This window comes from Camarhynchus parvulus, chromosome 4, assembly GCF_901933205.1.
Source record: "Camarhynchus parvulus chromosome 4, STF_HiC, whole genome shotgun sequence".
Taxonomy (NCBI): Eukaryota; Metazoa; Chordata; class Aves; order Passeriformes; family Thraupidae; genus Camarhynchus; species Camarhynchus parvulus.
The window spans coordinates 12,792,798-12,811,872 of record NC_044574.1 but is presented as its reverse complement, the minus strand read 5'-3'; the positions used below and the strand labels follow the sequence as shown (position 1 = coordinate 12,811,872).

At 49.7% G+C, this 19,075-nt stretch overlaps 1 protein-coding gene across 2 annotated transcripts in view; it reads right to left on the bottom strand.

Moving 5' to 3' along the window:
- Positions 1-17,694, bottom strand: part of CRMP1 (collapsin response mediator protein 1) — a 50,489-nt gene extending 32,795 nt beyond the window's left edge. Inside the window, exons 1-2 of one of the 2 annotated variants that reach the window (XM_030947002.1) lie at positions 16,863-17,694; positions 686-774 (exon numbers count right to left, since the gene is read on the bottom strand). In XM_030947002.1, coding sequence (XP_030802862.1) covers positions 686-774; positions 16,863-17,234 — 461 coding nt within the window. In that variant the 5' untranslated portion in view covers positions 17,235-17,694. Of the gene's footprint in view, positions 1-685; positions 775-14,228; positions 14,604-16,862 lie in introns of those variants that run through there. The other variant, XM_030947003.1, reaches the window with a different exon arrangement.
- Between the last annotated feature and the right edge of the window lie 1,381 nt (positions 17,695-19,075).

Here is a 19,075-nt window from a genome sequence, read left to right as displayed (position 1 = left end):
CCTCATCTCCACTAAGCCAAGGCAGGACCAACAGGACATCTTTGTTACAGTTTCCCAGGCTATCAGTAACACATATTTCAAGTTTTTCACCTAACAACTACTTTCCCAGTTCCTGTATTTTATAGCCTGATAAATCAGGACTCTCTTTCTAATTGTGTAACAATGCATAACAACATTATAGGAACAGAACGTGCTGTGGTTCAGCATTAACCAACAGGCAACTGAGACACAGCAGGTCCTCATTTGCACCATGCAACATGGGGCATATTTCAGATTTCTGTGCCCTACAATCCTGAAGAGCATGGCTGCAATTGCACTGACTAGGTACAGGGAGAAAAGCTGTAGAGAGCTTTCTGCCATTCATGGACTCAACAGTTTCCATTGTCCTTACCATTACTTCTTTTCTTGAGAGTGCCTACTTGCCTTAACTATTTCAGAAGAAACTGTGATTGAACTGTTTGAAAAGCAAATATCTTCAAATTACAGCAAAGAAATTTTCTACTTATCTAATCTTAGCAAAGATAAAGTAGCAGAATTTAATAATTAAACACTCCTCAACTACAGTCTCACATATAGGGGTCACTGAGATTCTGCCCACAAAAGATTTTAAGTCAGCACTATCAAGAAATCACAGTAGTCTATGTTAACATGCATGCAAAAAAAGCAATATTTAATAAAAACCAACTTTATAAGTCCATCTTCAAGGTACAGGTCTGCATAGAAGGAGTGGTCATCATTGATAATTCTTCCACCTTTAATGAGCAGTCGGTCACTCTGGAGGAAAAGAAGGGAAAATTGGGTTTGTCAAAATAAATAAACATAATAACATATATGATAACAAATATGCTCATATTATAAAGAAAGCCATTAATATCAAACACTATTCTATATAAAGGTGGGTTCCTGTGGGTACACAGACAGTGGACAGGATAGTTTCATTGACAGTTGCAGTGAACACAATAGTTTCATCCTATTTCAGGAGAGTTTCAGTTTATTCCTGACTTTTGGAACACAAGACCTCATAATCATCTTAGTTCATTTTGCTCAAAGCAGCAATCACTGCACATAGAAACACCTGCAATGCCACTACATCCCCCTTTTACCACCTCACTGCACAAGGGCCAAAAGGGGAAGAGAAGCCCCCAGAAGAAACTGCCCAGCACTGCAATAGCCAAGCTGAGCTCACTTGGCACCCTTGGCACCTCTGGAAAAGAAACAAAGCTTTGAATGGAGAGGCACAAGGTCCTAAGAGGCTGCTTAGCTCTGCCACTTAGAAATTCCTCACCAGGGAAGCTCCTTCAACACCAGCTCAGCAGGAGCAACTCCTGTGCAGCTGCCAAGGGACACAGCCCACAGCTCGTGGCTCCTGTACTGTGGTACGAACCTCCAGCTGAACACAGAGTTTCTATGGGCATGAGAATTAATTGTAATCAACTCCTGTAATCAACTCATTTTCTAAAGTGCCAGGAAGAAAACTTATTTTTTTTTCCAAGAAGGACTGTTCAAAATATCAAGTCTGCAAGAGTTACTGTTCACAACAATTGTCTGCTTATATTCTTCTCTATTCAAATAGTTATATTCTGTTCTCAAAAACTACATTTTATAGAAAACAGACTTTACCAGTGCATTTTCCAGAGAACCAGTACTTAAACTCTCTCATTGAAGAGGTCATACTGGAAATGCCAGCCCCCTACCACCTACCCAAAGACAGGGCAAATCCATAACTTCAGTGCTCTTCTGACTTTAGCTGGGGTAGTTAATCTTCCTCACAGCAGCTTGTATGGGGCTGCTTTGGATTTGTGCTGGAAACAGTGCTGATAGCACAAGGGTGTTTTAGCTATTGCTGTGCAGAGCTTAGAGAGTGAATGTCTCCTCTGCTCAGCACCAGGAAAGAGGCTGGGTGAGCACAAGGAATTGGGAGGGGGGATAGCTGGGACAGCTGACCCCAACTGACCCAAGGGATGTTCCATACCATATGGCATCATGCTCAGCAATTAAACTCAAGGTGAGGTTGATGGGGGGAGCACTGCCTCGGGACTGGCTGGGCATCAATGGGTGGGTGGTAACCAATTGTATTGTGCATCACTTGTCCTTCTTTGGTTTTATTAATCTTTTTTATTTTCCTACCAATTGCATTATCATCATTACTATTATTATGATTATTCTGTTTCCATTATCAAAGTGTTTCCATCTCAACCCATGAGTTTTTTCACTTTTACTCTTCCAATTCTCTCCCCCATCGCACAGTGGGGTCGGGTGGGGGGGAACTGAGCAAGTGGTTGTGCGAGGCTGAGCTGCCAGCTGGGGTTAAACCATGACAAGCACATAACACTTTTGGGAAAAATTTTGCCAAGTGACTGTGAATGCTGGAAAACTCTTAAAGAAGTCAGAACATTTTTTTCCCATTCATACATAAAAATAGCCATTTAATATAAATTACTTCCTTGGCTCACCAGACAATAACTCAGAATCTCCAGTTTGTCCATGTTTTATACTACTCAGTCCAGATTCAATTCTTGATTTAATTACACCATGACTCAGGCATATAAACTATGAATGTCCTGAGTTCCCACTTTAGAAAGCAAACAAGTTGATATATTCTTAATCTATAAAACCAGGACAACAAAAACAATAAATTTCTAAAAAAACTGTTCATTAAAAAGTGCTGAGGCAGAGCTAGGGGCGTTACAATGTAACCTCTGTTATACAATGCACATTTACTTTTTAGCTTGTACTTGAACAATTTTGCAGGTTCAAAGCTTTACAGCCCTCTGTATCATTCTAGAAAAAGGGAAAAGGGAGAAACATACACTTTTAAAAGAGGAAGAAGGGCAGGGGGGGAAGATATTTTAAATACAGTGCACAACAAAAGAGTATCTGCACAGCAGGTCTAAGCTATTCTCCATGTGCTGCAGCAGCAACCTTGGGGGGGTTGCAACCAAGGCACAGAACTATGATGACATATGTCCCCAGGACCTGCCTCAGACATTGTCACCCCCTCATTAGAGAATGGAGATGAATGCAAGTCCTCCATCTGGAATTTGCCAGAGCAGGCTCCCTGTTTTCTCCCCAGCCTCTCTACCGTCATTTGTAATTGCAGCAGGACTTGTGAATCAGCAGCCAGAATAGTAATAAGTTATTTTGCCACGTGCTGGCAGTTGCACCTCCTCACTATGATGATCTACTATGCTGCCTGCTGACCTGCAGGGACCACCATCTTGTGAGCTCTTTTCAAACTCATTCAATTGCCTTCCTAAATATTAATACTGTCCAATTACAAGAGGCACAAGCCTACTAATAGAGGCAGGCAGTGTTCCCAGAGCACTGCATCTGTCACTGCTAAGGAGTGAAAAAATCTGCACCCTCATCAAGAAGTTCTGCATTTCATTTATTTTAAAACAGGAGAAGATGCATAATAAGTAGAAAGAAATGTAAGAGGCAAGGAAAATAAAACAGACTAAAAGCTGAAGCATAGCTCCAGAAAAATAACTGTAGACAAAAGGATTTTAAATGTTTTTACATATATATATAAATATGTAAGTAACAAAATTAGGTATTAGAATAAGCTAATCTAAAAAAGATATAAATGCAGTCTTAAGAAAGAACTCAATTATGGAGTCAGCCATTAAATTGGGCCTCATATCCTATAAAGGATTACTGAACATTCAGCTACAAAGTCTGTTCTTGTTCAGAATTCTGGAGGGTGTAAGAAATTCTGGTCGAGATTAAATAACCTGCACTTTATGGAGAATTTGAAAATTTTAATTCTTTACACCTCAGAAGAAAATACAAACAATTCAGAATTGTAGCAAGAGCAGTCCTGCACCTGAGGCTAAGGTTCCCCCAGCTGGGTATAGGAAGTCATGGAAGACTGGGCTGCCAAGAACCACACAATCCCAGGGAACCATTGGGACAGTGCTGTGGAGCCTTGCCCAGGTTTCATTGGAATCTGAGAGCTGTGGAAGCATCTACAGCACGCTCCCATTCCAGCATATCAGCAAATTCAGTAGAAAAAGAGTTCTGTTGGAACACCTCCAACCAGCTTGATCTGCCAAGTGTAGGACACACTACAGATTGCTGCAAAGCAGAGCACCTTGAGACAGATAGTGGTGATGGGCACCAGCAGCCCAGGTGAGGTTTGGGTGCCCTGTGGGCACCTCAGCAGCACACTGTGCCAAAGCAAACCAGCACTGCCTCAAACACCCTGCTCCAGACCAGGGCTGGCTTGTCCTTAGCCCAAGCAGCAGTACCCAATGCCTGGATGCACAGATCACAGAGATGCAGTTCCATGAACAGGCTGGAAAAATTACACAAAAAATAAATTACTAGAAAAGAGACACAGATTAATGTTGACAAGCAATTTGTTGTATTCTTCATGAAACAGGATTTCATACAAATGGTTGGTTCACTTGCAGTATTCATTCCCTGCTAGAGCCAAGCACAGGCTTCAGGGACAGCCACTGGAGCCTGGGTGATCCTGCACTGGTTTAGGTCACTGGTCCTTGCTGCAGTGAAATCTGGGCACACACAGGCTCTGTGACGTGGGTTAGCCCTCTTGGACATGCAGAAGGCTGTGTGAGACCAGGGGTCATTTATTATTTACCAGGGGCATGATGTCAGGCAGACTGCTTGCAATTTTCTTACCAAGTGACAAGTGTCCAGGTAAATTAGGGACCAGAGTCCCGTTCTCCCTGTTTCAGGCTGGAGGAGAGACACACTCTGCAGTGCCCTGGGGAAAGCAGTAAAGGAAGGGAGGAGTGACCTGAAGTTCCTGAACTAATCCTGGCAGTGCTGGCCTGTATTTCTCCTTCCTAGCTGTAATCTCCATGAGGAAGAACACCCAGCTTCCCAGAGGTACCCTCAGCCAGTCATTGACCCTCAGGTGCTCTCACAATGCAAACAGCAACAGGCTCATCACTCAGCTCAGGTGACAGCACTGTCAGCCTCTCTAGGGTGGCTGCCGCTTTTCTGTTCAGCTGACAGGTGCCTCAGGCACTGGTGTCCTGCCTGCTGAGCTCCAAGGGCTCCATACCAAGCCTCCAGTGCACTGCCTGGCACAAGAAGCTGCCAGCCCACCTCTTCCCACTGCAAGCCAAAAGAAGCTGCCGGGGCCCTCTCCCCCCTCCAGGCTGCCAAGGACAGACAGCAGGAACATGGCAAAACAGAAAGGGAGTATTACCTAGAACAGTTCATGGGATGCCAAGATGCAAGGGGTAAAAAGCCCTGCTGTCATTGACAAGGGAGGAGCAGAAAGCACACCATAAACCCATGCTCTGCAGTCACTGCTGGGTGTGGGAGCCAAGGTGTTTCTTCTCCATCCATCACTATTGCAATGATGCAACTGCATTGCTGCAATGCTGTTTGCCTGTGAGTTCTGTGCCTGGCCATGACACAGCATCAGCTCAGCCACGATGCACATCTGCTGTGTCCCCTGCAGCTCCATTTCACAGGCACTCTGGCATCTGCCAGCTCAGCCCACTGCTGAGTGTGCCACAGCCACTCCTGCTACTCCCAGCCCTTCACCTTCAAACCCTGCACACTGCTTCCCTGGGGATCTCCTCCTAATCACAGTCTAGCTTCTCCTGTTTAACCTGGCAGCAAAGCTGCAGAGCTTAGTCTGTGACATGACAGCAATTTTCATGGCAGCAGAAGGAGATGGCACAAGCGTTTGCTGCAGGAGGAGGGGCTGCCTGCTCAGACTGGGGGCGGCGGCTGTCGCTCCCTCACAACCATTGTTTCCACTAGAGCAGGAGCAACACCAAACATCTGTAAGCTGGTGACTGGCACACTTTGTACTGACTGCCTGTTTTGCTGGGGTTTGAATGAGCTTGGCTCAGCTCTTGTGAAGCGTGTCCACATGTTCATGCACACCAATGGCAAAAGGCCAGCAGAGAGAAGCAGCATCTGACCAAGCTTCAGGACCATGAGCCTGAGCCCTCCCATGGTCCCCATGGCTCCACGAAAATATACATGAAACCAAATTCCCTTGGGTGGAAAATCGCTTTGCTGTGGATTATTCGAAATTACAAACCAAATGTTAGAGCAAGAACAGTTGCAAAGAAATTTAAAATTAGCCTTTTCCCATTCACCCACTCCCCTCAGAGCTAGTGGTATCTAAAAATACACAACAAAATTCAAATAGCTTTTAGACATGCAGTTCTCAAATCTGCTTCTTGGGACTACTAAAACACAGTAACAGAAAAATAAAACTGCCATAAAATTTACCAAACATTATTTCAAATTGGTGCAGTGTGTCAAAATACAATGCAGCACGAGTTATAGAAACCACACACTTCTCTACAGCATCAATACCTATGCACTGCATCTGCAGGAATCTTTCAGAGAAAACCACATTTCTGTGATACAAGATGGAGTTTAAAAAAAAGCCATTATGTATTCCAGCCACACAAGAAGAATCCAAGAAATTCCAAGAGTAGTGTTTCCATCAAATAGCAGCATCAGTCCAGACTGCAATTCCAATATATGCTATTGCATTTTTGCTTTTCTTCCACAAATGGAACATCTTCCTATTAGATCTTTGTCTCCAAATCAAGTAAGCCATATATTTTTAACTATTTACAGTTTGCTTTACCATTTATATACAATTAACTTCAGATAACTTATCCAGCATACAGGTCTAAGTGCTGTGCTGCTTAATTATTGGTTTGGACCTTTACAATTGCTGCATTGCAGCTTTTGCCAATCAAAAAAGTCTTTGCTACACTCAAACCCAGATTTTCCGCGCCTAGAGGATGAGGAAACACTCAGCAGTGATTTCACCCACTGTGTAATTTTAAGGACTTACTAGAATATAACATTGTCTATACATCTCCAGAGCAACAATAGCTGTTTTCTCTAAAACCCAGATTAGTCAAGAGCCCTGAAGATGACTAAGGATTTTATGCTAAATAGCCATTTGGAAACAGTTTAAATTCTAAATCCACCTGCACTTTAGTTCTCTATAATGTCATGTGGTTTAAAAGACATCAGAACAAATGCAATAGACATAAAAAGGCATTAAGCTATGTTATCACACTTGCAGCCAAGACATTACTTTTTTAGCATTTGAGAGGCAGAATTCTTTGTTCCTAAGGTTTCAAAGAGTCCAAAGAGTTACAAAAGACAAAGAATTCAGTTCAGAGGGAAGGTACAAGAAACATAGGCTGATATCTGAGCTCTCCTTGATTATCTAAATCTCCACAAGAAGACTATTTGTATGGAACACATTTCTCAAAGGCTGAAGACCCACTGCAAACAGTGGAAGGAGACACTCAGAGCTCCTCTGTGCTTCCATGCGCTCATTCTTGCAGACTTATTTCCCACAATATACAAGAGATCTACTTTTTTTGAGTGTGTGTGGATATATTTGGTTCTCTTTTTTCAGAGCAGTTCAGATTCAGACCCAGCTGTGATATAATACAGTTAAATTACCTCACTTTAGGCAAAGTACTTACAAATAAGGAACATTTTTAAACTTAATGGCAAAAGAAGAAAGATATCTTTCCCTCGAGGGATGTTTGCTTAAAATCCTTTCATAAGGATCAAAGACCTGTAAATGGGATTTCATGAAGTACTGTCTGCTTAGAAAAGATCTGCTTTTAATCAGCAGTATCCCTCCTTTTGAATTCACATCTAGATTACCCTCCATAGGAAGTGGCTTTTAGTTCGGGTGAACCCTGAAACAACTCTGGGAATTCCTTGTAAAACACTCCATCCTTGAGGCATCATTTCCAACAGGCCACTAATGGAGAATCCTGCTTTTAAGGTTCTTTTCTTAACTGATGCACTCTACTATATGGCAATTAATTTAGGAAGGATTATGCTGATGGTAGTAGTGCTGTATCTTGGTCTGTAGCCAATGTATTCATTCATCTTTATTCATTTAAGAGATCTGATATTCTTTTGTTTCCCCTTTTGAGACCTGGCTTCCCATTCAGCTGGCAGTTTCATTGCTTAATCACCCACTCTAAAGGGGCTACTCCTACAGCTACCAACTCCACAGGGATTTCTTCACTGAAAATGTCATCTTTGCTTTGCTTTTAGAAGGGAAGCACAACAAACATCTTATTGATGACAATGTTCATTGGCATCAGCAGGGGTTTCATCTAAGTAGGGGCTGGAGGGCTGAAACCATTGCATTGTATGTTGCTATACCCATCCCTTGGGTTACACACAGGTTATGTCAATTAAAAGGGATCTCAAAATCCCAGCAAGCCATTCATAGGAAAGCTTAAACTTGGGAAGAAAATAACAGTCATTTACATCATGGCTGACTTCTCTAGGCCACTGAACTGAAAATGTCTTTTATCTAAGTTCTAATCAGAAACCTGCATCAGGTTACTGGGACATATCTGACTTGGCACCAATCACAGTCAAAATCTAACTAAGACCAAACAGAGCAGGTGGATGCAAGGGAAACAGAATAGTAGAAAATGCCTTTAAGATGATGTTAGCAATGACAATTCATGATCAGCTAAATGCAGTGCATACCATGTGTACTGTTTGCACTCAGACACTTTGTGCTGTCATGTTGTGTACCTACTATTTCTGCCAGGGAGAGCAAGCTGTGATGCTTGCTGCCTCACCTCACATGGTATCAGCCCTGATTTCCCTTCTACAGCCTCTTCACTCTGAGCACTGCCTACTCCTCTAGCCAGCCACCTGGGCCCTCACTATTACACAGAGGAGATTTTACAGAGTGTAGACTTCACTGAAGCCAGCAGGAATATTTATTATTCATAAACAATACCTTACATCTTAAAACTCATTAGGACATGCACTACAGATAAAAACTTTTGTCTTTTGACAAGCAAACATAATCCCAAAGTATCTCTGCTTCAGGGGACAAGGCCTCCATCTGCACATGTAGCAAGATTAGAAACCTGCAAATTATTTTGCTGCTCATCTCTATTCCTTCTTTCTCATACGTACAAAAGCATTTATCTCTCTCATATGTACAAACCCCAAGTTTATCTCAACTAACTCCCAAGTGCTTCACAAGCCAGTGGCCTCTGCTGGCTCCTTCAAATGAAAATGGAAGTTTCACGCTTTTACCACTCAACTAATTATTGATTCTGAAAGAAATGGCAGCAAAGCAGACAACAGATCCTGATCTCTCATCAGAAAAGTGGTTCATTGGCAGCAGTTGCTCTCAGCACTTGCAGGAAGATTCAGATAAGTACCTCACTGGATCAGATGTCTTCCCAGACAGCCACTGTCCCCTTTCCAAACCTGCCCAGCTTCCAGCAAAGCACAGCTCAGTTCTCTGTGGTGGCACCAGCTATGATGCTGAAAACACTGATGCCCTGCTGAGGGCACTGACTGACGAACTTGCTGTGGCAGTTAAAGGAATCACTGCCCCAAACCCTTCCTTCTGTCCCTCTGCCAAAGGTTTCAGTCTCCATAGAAATGTCCCCAGAAGGACCTACCCTGAATGTAATTTAAGTCACCAGATGGAACTGACATACGAAAAAGTAGCCACTTTTTCTCCTATAGAAAAAAGAAAGGAAAAGATGTGTTCACAGAATCATGGAAATGGTGGCTGGAAGTCCAAAAACTTACAGTGAAGCAGCTAAAGCATCCCCAGAGCTGCCAGGCTGAAGTCCAGTCCACTACACAAGGTGAATTCACATATGTTCACTGACAGATGAGTAAACTGAGAGGGGACAAGTCTGTTAAACAGACACGCATGGGAACATGTAATTTTGAGGATTAAGCAAATGTTCAAGAGTAAGAAGGCACCCAGAAGTCCCAGGCCTTGGTGTTTTAAAACAGGACAAAAAGTGCTGTCTAAATCACCCAAAATCTTGCACCAAGAGCAGAATGGTAACATGAGGCAGTGTTCCCATGGCCAGCACTCAGCAGGCTTTTCAAACACTTCTGGCAAGTAACAGAGCAATCTGAGTGTAGCTTTTATGCAGCTATGTTAAACAAACGTAGGTAGTAAACAACCACACTTAGGGGAGATACAGAATAGATCCAAACCTAGACAAGGACTTTGGTCCTCCATCCCAGGTACTCACCATGTCCTGCATCCCCTCTGGTGTTCAAAATGAATTGGCTGACAGTTCTCACACTGCTGCTGTCTCACACCAGAACACCACACAATATCCCAGCACTTTGTTCAGACCAAACAGAAAGTTTCCATCCAGAACCAGTGTGTCACACTGCAGAAATCCTGATGAATGGATTTTTTCTCTCTCAAAGTATTCTACCATCTTCAACTGAAGCCTACTTGCTTCTCATCTCTCTTCATACCAATTCTAAATGTAACAACTAAAATTATTCTTTGTGCCCACTCCTCTGAATGTCTTCAGTCTCCCCATTTTTCTGCATCTGTTTTTTTTTTTCATGCAGTGGTAGATCTTTTATTTTCTTTTCTTGTTATGCTCAGTAGTGAGATCCTTCCTCTGGAACACCACATTTTTGTGCTCTCTGTCTCCCTGTGCCTTACAGTCTGTCAGCTCAGGACCAGCAGTGCATTTCCCCACTCATATGCCAACCCTTGGACCATACCCAGAAAGATGATTCCCTTTTTTTTCCATGGGATTCGGGCACCATTTTCCTCTCCCAAATGTCTCCTTGCATTTGCTTTGGTGACTAGCTATTCTGTAGAATAGCTCAGTAGAATTGTGTTCACACCTCCTCTTCACTGAGCTCACACAGATTATGTTTTAATGGGTGCAGTTGCTGCTGGAACAAACACGTCCTGTCACAGGCATTTAACATGCCACATGCCTTTTTTAAACCATGGTACAATTCTGAGTTCATCTAAGCTCAGGCCTTGCTTGAAAATTGCCAACTGCTACCAAAACACAGAAGGCAAAATAATTTTTAACAGGTATTTCTGTGTCATCATGTCCATTGATTCCCTGTAATATGTTGCACAAGGGGAGTATAATAGTGATGTTAAAAGCAATGGACTGGGGGGTATATCCTAAAAATCTGGTCTGCATGAGACCATCCTGCACAACCAAAGCACAAAAGATTGCCACCTCTTGCAGAAAAACACCTCAGCAATGGATGTGGCTGTCCATACTACAAAGGCTGGAAAAAGTGCTCCTGCACTCTTGGCCACCCTTACATCATGCACTATCCCCTGCTCCATCCCCAACCAACACTCCTGAACCAGGGGTTTGAAACCCACCTGCCAAGGACTCCAACACAGTGCAGAGGACATGACTGAAGTGCTTACACTTACTGGTTCAATGCATTTCTGTTATACATCCCCAGACTGGTCTGGTGCTTCAGAGCTCCCTCCCCTCCCACAGTAGTTACACAAAAGGGCCCAGTCTCTCCAGTCTGACTCACAACTGAATGGCACCTTACACTGGCACAGTGCTGGTGCTCCACTAACAGCAAGCCTGGATGCTGCATGGGATACATAACAGGCAGCAGGACAGCCACAAATGAGGTAAAATGCAAGAAGCATGAATGTTCACAAGCTGAAATGGAAAGGAAAAAAGAGGCAGATGAAACAAAAAAAAAAAGCCATGCAGATTGGTAAATGAGAGCAGGGAGATGCACAGTGCCAAAGAGGCCTGTGCGGAACAGTGTCATTACCATGAGCAGGGGGAGAAGGGAAAACAGGAATAAAGCTGCTTTGGGTAAAAGAGGTGCAGGGGCTATCAGGCCCTGCTGTCTGAAGGAGTCAGGAGATAAGGCTCAGTCAGACCAAGCACAAGGAGGAAGTTATGGCCACGTGCACCAAGAGCAGTAACCCAGGCAGGATACCACAGGGTTGTCTGCCCAAGAGTGGTATCTGCTTCCACATCAATCAGAGGTGAAACCAGCTGCTGCCTCTTCCTTCCCAGCTCCTGATGCTGCAGACCTGATCCCAGAGGGAAGTTTTGGCCAGGTACTGACTGCTGACTGCAGTGCCTGTGGCTGGATGCTGTTGCTGGGTGCTGCTGTTGTGTGCTCAGGACAGCTCCTGGCCCATGCAAGCAACACAGACTTGGTACTGGAAAATCCACAGCAAAGTATCAGCACCCAGGACACCATCAGAAATTAGTTTCTCACTTCTCCAATTAACCCAGGAGCCGATGTAGCTCCAAAAAGCAGGAGTGTGAGTGGGGGAAATATTAAGAACAGTAACAAATTATATTTTTATATTATTTCATCACCACTGTTGTTGCACACTTCTACAGAGCTATCACATTTCCTTAGAGCCCAGAGGACTTGAAGCTACAATGTATTTCCTTAAAGGCTGGATGAAACACCTAATTTACCAGACTGGAATGGGGCTTCCGAAGATACACACAGAATAAACCCTGTGGGTTCTTGTGGGGCAGGCAGCGTGTACAAGGTCTGACACAAAGTGCCTGACTTGCTTCTACTGGAGGAGAAGGGCCAGAAGTGTAATAAAAACCCAAAAACAGTCCTGCCTTGCTGGCTGCCAACTTCACTAATGTTAATTTATACCTTTGATTTGGTCACAAAATGCAACAGTAATGTTAATGAATATTCATTTATAGAAGCTTCAGCACATCCCATTTCAAAGAGAAAAGGCTGAGGTTTGGGCTTTCTTTTTCACAGCAACCCTCTCCACAGCACAGAGAAAAAAATTTGTGAGAAGTGATGAAATCAAAAGGAACTGTTGATTCTAAGGCAAAGACTTATAATTCTTCCAGTTTCTCATCCTAATCTGAACTGGAGAGTAAAGAACTGGCTATGGGTGTGACCCTGTTACACTCCAGCTTCAAATGAAGACTGAGCCATGTACAAAGCACCTGACACTCACCCAGACGGTAACCGGGGACTCCCCCGACCCAGACAAGCCCTGAGTAAATGTAAGTCACACAACGCACTGAGGAACGAGGCAAGAGGAGCCATCACCCAAAAAGCCACTGCAGCACCCAGGTTCAGCCCTGGCCACCAGGCACTGCAGCCTGTTGATAGCGGACACCTGCATAAATGCGGCACTTCGGTATCATGAAACTCAGCTTTTAGAAGGATGTTGTTTCCCTCCCGATCAAATATTTTGACTGAAGGATGCTTTTACTGTACGGGGAGAAAGCCGCGAGGAGCTTACAAGCGTTGTAACACTGGCTCGACTAATGCCGATCGGCGCCGGGTTTGCACAGAAGGTGCCACACCCACCCGGCAGCCGCTCCCTCAGACACCGAAACTTGCCCGCATCACGCCGTGCCAGCTTTCCAGGGAAAGCTCCACGAACCCAAGGAACCTGGGAGCTTCCCCGCTCATCTCTGCCCCAGGTGCCACAGCAACAGTGACCCCATCATCCACTGATCCAGTCCCCCAAGAGGAAAGCATCAACCTGGAGACCAACACCGCTGCTGGGGAAAACCTCTGCCGTGCGAGCAAGCTCCGCGCGCGATTTCCCCCACCACACCCCTATCCGCCAGCTCTGCCTGTTCTTTATCTCAGCCCCTATATCCCCCGATCGTGTGTATTAAGAAAAAGCATATACTCTATGAAAGAACCCAAGTCCTTTCTTTCTAGCATGGAAAGCACACCCTATTGTAGCTCTCTCTGCTCGGGTACAAAAGCATCTAGCGGGAGACAGGCACCGATAGGAAGAGGATGGTTATGATTAACTCTTTGACTTCTGATTCCCACCACGCCTGATGTATTAATAGCGCGCAGAGGTGTTGGTGCTGGCATCATGGCGCTCTTTGATTTTCCACGCTTCCCCCCACGCCCACGCTCGCCCACCTCCCATTTCTCCGCACCCTGTGCCTCCCCCTGCCCACCGCCCGTGCCCCGCCGAGGCTGCGCTGCCCCTGCCCGCTGCGGGGGGCGGTGGCAGGGGCACGTTGTGCTGCGGTGGTCCCCTCCCTCTTTTGTTCTGCCTCGCCCGGCGGCCGAGCCTCCCCGGGCCCGGCTCCTCGGGAGGGCGGTACCCCCGCCCCGGCCCCGGCAGCGCCGGGACGAGCCCCCGCCGGCCCTCCCTCCCTCCCTCCCCGGGCTGGAGCGAGCACACAGCGCTGAGCCCCGGCTGGGCGGCGGGCGGGCAAGGGGAGGCAGAATACAATAAAGAAATAAAATAAAAATGTAATAATGAAATTCTAAAATAAATTATATCGGTCCTCGCCCAGAGCTCCAGCGGGAGGAGGCCGGGCGGCGGCGCCCGCACCCCGGCGCTCCGGGGAGCCCCGGCCCCGCAGTCTGAGGCTGCCCCGGCCCCCGGCACTGCGCTCCCGCCGCTCGCCCTTCCCCGCCCCGCGAACAAAGGAGCGCGGGCAGCGCTTACCGGGGCCGCTTACCGTAATGTGCGGGATGCTCTTCTTGCCCTGGTAAGACATGTCGGCTCTCCCTAGCGCCGGGAGCACGCAACGAACCCGAGGAGCGAGCCGAGCCCAGCGGAACAACACCGGCGGTGCTGAGACGAATAATAATGCGAAGCCCGGTCGGGTGATGGGGCGGGGCGGGGGCGACCCGGCACAGCGGTAGAATGGGGGCGAAGTTCCGTCGCCCAGAGGAAGGGGAGCCCGGCAAACCCGGCACCTTTTTTTTTCCGACTGCAATCAAACGGGGACGCGGCTCCCGGGGGGGTCGGCGAGCGCTGCCTCTGCCGGCGGCAGCAGCGCCCTCCCGGCTGCAGGTCGGAGCAGGATTCGCTCAGCGCAACCCAGGAAGCGTTTCCTTCCCTCCTGTCCCCCACCCCTCCGCCTGGCCCCCCTTCACAGCCCATCAATCCAGCCGGAGCCTCCCTCCCTCCGCACCGGCGCTGGGAAACGCCGCCCCGCCAGCTCCGCCGCCGCCCCGCTCGCACGCTGAGGTCACCGGCAGGATCCCACGCGTGGGTTGCCGCAGGGTGGGGACGGAAGATAAAACCCCCGGCGGTGGGTCCTGCTGTGCTGCACATGGCAATGGCACTGCCTGCCCCGTACCCACGGCGTGAAGCCTGATGGCAGGGCTCTGCGCTGTCCCCATGGCACTGACCCTGATGGCACTGCCCTGCGCTGTCCCCAGACCACCGATCCTGATGGCATTGCCTTGCACTGCCCCAATGGCCCTGCCTTCTCTGTGCCTGATGGCACTGACCCAGGTGGCACTGCCTGCTCTGTCCTCACCAGCATTTCTGACCCCAGCAGCACTGTCATGCTCTGCCCTCCTCGTCACTGCCCCATTGTCATACACCTGCTCTGTGCCAATGGAGCTCATGGGGCATAACACAATCAGGACAGGCCAGGCAGATGCTAAATCAGCAGCAGCTGAAGAGGCAAAATGGCTAGTTGAAACTCTTCTGTCTTTTCTGTGTCTTACAGAATACCTCCCTCCACACATGGTGCTTGAGGGTAGAAGGCACTGCAAAGCTGTGCCCAAATTAATCCCCTCAAGGACAGGAACTCTGGGGGTCTTAGCACACCCATCCCTGTGATACACACATAGATAAAAGCCATTGAGCACCTAGGCCACATCCCTGACACATTTGCCCAGAAATCTTTGTTTGAAGCTTGCAAAAAACTCTGGTAGTCACTGCACAGGGGTCACATGTATCTGCTGCTTACAGTGCATCTTCCTAAGCCAGTGGCCAAATCTTGCCTGCTTTACCTCTAACCTCATCCTCACCTCGCTTTGGTCAACTTCACAAGCACAGTGGGATCCAGAGAGGTAGTGTGTTTGTGTGTGCTCACTATCCTGAGTCCCAGGGTGAACTAGGAAGCAGGGAAAATGGGGATGCAGCACCATGGATGTGCTAGAAGATGGGGTGTGCTGTGCCCTCCCACTGCCCCAGGGTCCTGATCAGAAAAACTCAGGAGTTCAGGTGAGCTATAAAAGAGAAGGCTGCAGCTGGCAGCCTCTGAAGGCAACCCTGGAGTCGTTGCAGAGAAAGCAGCAGCATCCCAGGCACAGTGTCCCACCAAGCCCTGCCTACTTGCTGCAGTGTCCCACCACAGCAGACACCCCCTGGGCTGCACGGGAAGCACCTGCACACGATCCAGAGCAAACCAGCACCCCATTCATGCTCAAATTGAAGAGGGGTGAAGAGAGTGGAAACTCTCAGTTCAGCCTGTGGAAAGAGCAGAGTGCGGACAAGCCACAGAGGCTCCAGGCTGGGTACTCAGGAACAGGGTGTATCCAAGCAGAAGCATCACTGCAAGGCCGCATTTCTTTCTAAGGGGAAATCAATGACAGCCCGGGATCCCATGAGAGCCATCCCCACGGGTCTGCCTCCAGCCTGCATGCCACCGACAGGGCGAAGATTGAGATGCACAGCCGTCAGGGGCCGGCCAGCCCCCCCGGCTCACTTCTTCCTTGAGCCACCGATATGAGTCCAGGCTGCAGAGCCAGGGAAGGGGAACCCGGGGCAGAGGTTTGGGCCGATCCTCCCGCCTTCCGCGCTCCCTGCCGGGGAGACAATGCAGGCGCAGAGGGAGCCGGGGGGAGCAGGGGCAGAGGCAGGGCGGGGGGTCGGGGCAGATCCTGGAGCTGTGCCTGGGACAGGCTCCGCGGAGTTTCCCCGGCGAGTTCGGGAGTGCAGCGGGCCCGGCTTTGTTCCGGGGGGCGGCCGGGAGGCGCCGAGGGACCCGAGCTGCCCTCCAGCCCCCGGCACGGGCAGGAAAGGAAACGGAGAAAACTCATCGCCATCACTTACAAAGGAAAACGATTTCATGGGTCGCTCCCTCCCGCCCCCGCTAAGCTCTGCCAAGTGAGGTAGTTCGGGGGCCAGCCGGGCTCTTCCCAGAGCATCAGTGTGCCCGGGAGGAGGGGGCCGTGCCTCCCCGACCCGCCGTGCCGAAACTCCCCCGCGAAGGCGGCCCCAGCCCCTGCACCGGCGAGCGGGGCTCTGCGGCACGGCACGGCACGGCTCCGCTAGGCACAGCAATCTCGGCTCGGCTCGCCCAGCGAGCGGGGGCGGCGGCTCCCACCTCCCCAGCCCGGGCCCCGCTCACCTGTCCATTGTCCTGGCCCTGCAGCAGCTCCTTCCCCATGGGGTATTTGATCTCCACGCCCGGGGTCTTGTCCTCCCGGTCTCCCGGGGAGCTGATGACGGAGCCGGAGATCTCGCTGATGTCGCTGGCGGTCTCGCTGTAGTTGTCCCCTCCGTCCAGCATATCGTGCCGGCTGCCGCTCCGCGGGGTCCGGGACCCCTTCTTCCCCACGCTGTAGGCATCGAAGTCGATGGTTTTGTTCTCATAGGCCCCCTCCACGGACGCGAACATTCCCCCGTATTTCTGTCGCGGTGTCTGGGCTGTCGTGCCCGGCCTAGCTAGATACACAGGCAGGTCATCTTCTTTATTCCAGTTCCTCTTTCTCTCGGCCATTCTCGCTGTCCGGATCTCTCTCTCTCTATCTCTCTCCCTGCCTCCCACTTCCCTGCACCTTCCACTACCGGGATAGGCTGTTAGTGACCATAAAAATGAATGGATGGATGCAGCAGTGGCGGAGCTGGGCTGGCTGGTGGGATCTCTCCTGCAAACGTTAGGGACCTGCAAACGTTAACCTCCCTCCCCCACCCACCCCCCGGAAAAAAAAAAAAAAAAAGAGGAAAAAATTTTAAAAAGGAAAATAAGAGAGAAAGAAAGAAAGAAAGAGAAATAAATCCGAGCGGGATTTAAAAATAGCCGTGTTAGTAAAGAGCACGTGAAAATAAAGTACAAAGAGCGGAGCGGCGAGGGTGGCAGAGGCAGGTGATTGGAAAGCCCCTGACGAATGGGAAGAGCAGCAGCGATTCCCCGAGCAGGGACCGCAGTGCACAGCTCCGCCGGTATAGAATGATCCGGGGGGCGGGAGGCAGGGGGCGGAGGCAGGGAGGGAGCCCGCCGCATGCACACGCGGCCGGAGCCAACGGGGTCCTGCCCTGCGGGCGGGCGGGCGCCGGTCACCCGCTGCTGCGTGGCTTCGGGGCTGGAATAAAAGGGAGGCGAAAAGAAAAAGAGAAAAAGAAGCGCTCCGAACCTCCCCAGCCCCCCCGGCGAGCCGGAGGGAGTTTCTCCCACTTTGCTCGCTCACATTGCCCCCGCCCCCCTCCGCGGGAGAGGCTGCGGCGGTGCCCGGGCGGGGCGGGGGGCGCGGCCGCGGCAGCCCCCGGGACGGGCCAGCGTGGCTCGGGGTCGGTCTGCGGCCGCAGGGGGAGCGGCGGGGACCAGAGCGAGGGGTGGCCGGAGTGTGGGGGGAAGCAGAACCGGCCTCAGGGCAGGGGGCTGGCGCTGCCCCTGCCGCAGCAGCTGGTGCCCGCGGGGGTGGTGGCGGCTCTGCTCCGCCCCGCCGCCCCCGGCTGCCGCTCCCCCGCTGCGGCGGCCTGGAGGGCGCCCGACCCCTTCCCACGCCGCGGGGGCAGGGGGCTGCGGGCGGGGGGCTGCAGGCAAGGGCTACAGGAGGGGCTGTCGGCGGGGGTACAGGCGGGGGGCTGGCGGCAGCCGGCGCCGGCCCTGACACGGAAGTGATCGCGCCGAGCGCTGCCTGAGCCGCTGCCCCGCCGCCGGGCACGGGGCGCCGGCTCCGCGGGCCTGGGTGTGCGGCCCACAGCCCCTGAGTGTCCGCCGAGCCCCGAGGAAGGCGGGGAGCCGAGCGTGTCCCCGCGGATCCCCCTGAGGGCGGCTGGAGCGCGGCTCGCCCCCCGGAGCTGTCCTTTCAGCACCCCGGAGGCTCTCGGGCCCGCATGGTGCTCGCCTGACTTGGCCTCCGCAGAAAGAGACGAACCAGGGCGGGCTTCGTTTCACGGAGAGGGCTCCAAGTTGCCAAAAGCAAGGCAGGAGGAGTGGAGAGTGTGCTCCTCTCAGCTCCCCGCACAGCCCGCTTCAGAAAGTCCATCCTTACAGCCCTGCCTTACAATCATCCTGAGATTTGGCGCCTAAGATCATCCACCAAATTCACAAGTGCTTGGACACTCCTCTCCTGCACCTGCAGACAATCTCTGCAATTGTCACAGACTTTGACTACGCCAGTAGTTACATAAGAGACATTTTCTGTTGCTCTGAAATAACACGTTGTAACAGACTGGTCTGAGATTGATTATGTGACTAAGCAAGTTTGAAACAGTGGATCAATCACAAGGCCTGTTTACTGCTCATGTACTAAGTGATGTTTGAATACAAACCCAACCACACTGCACTGTTGTCTTTGGTCCATGGGCATACCTGGTGGTCCCAGAATGAGAAAAATT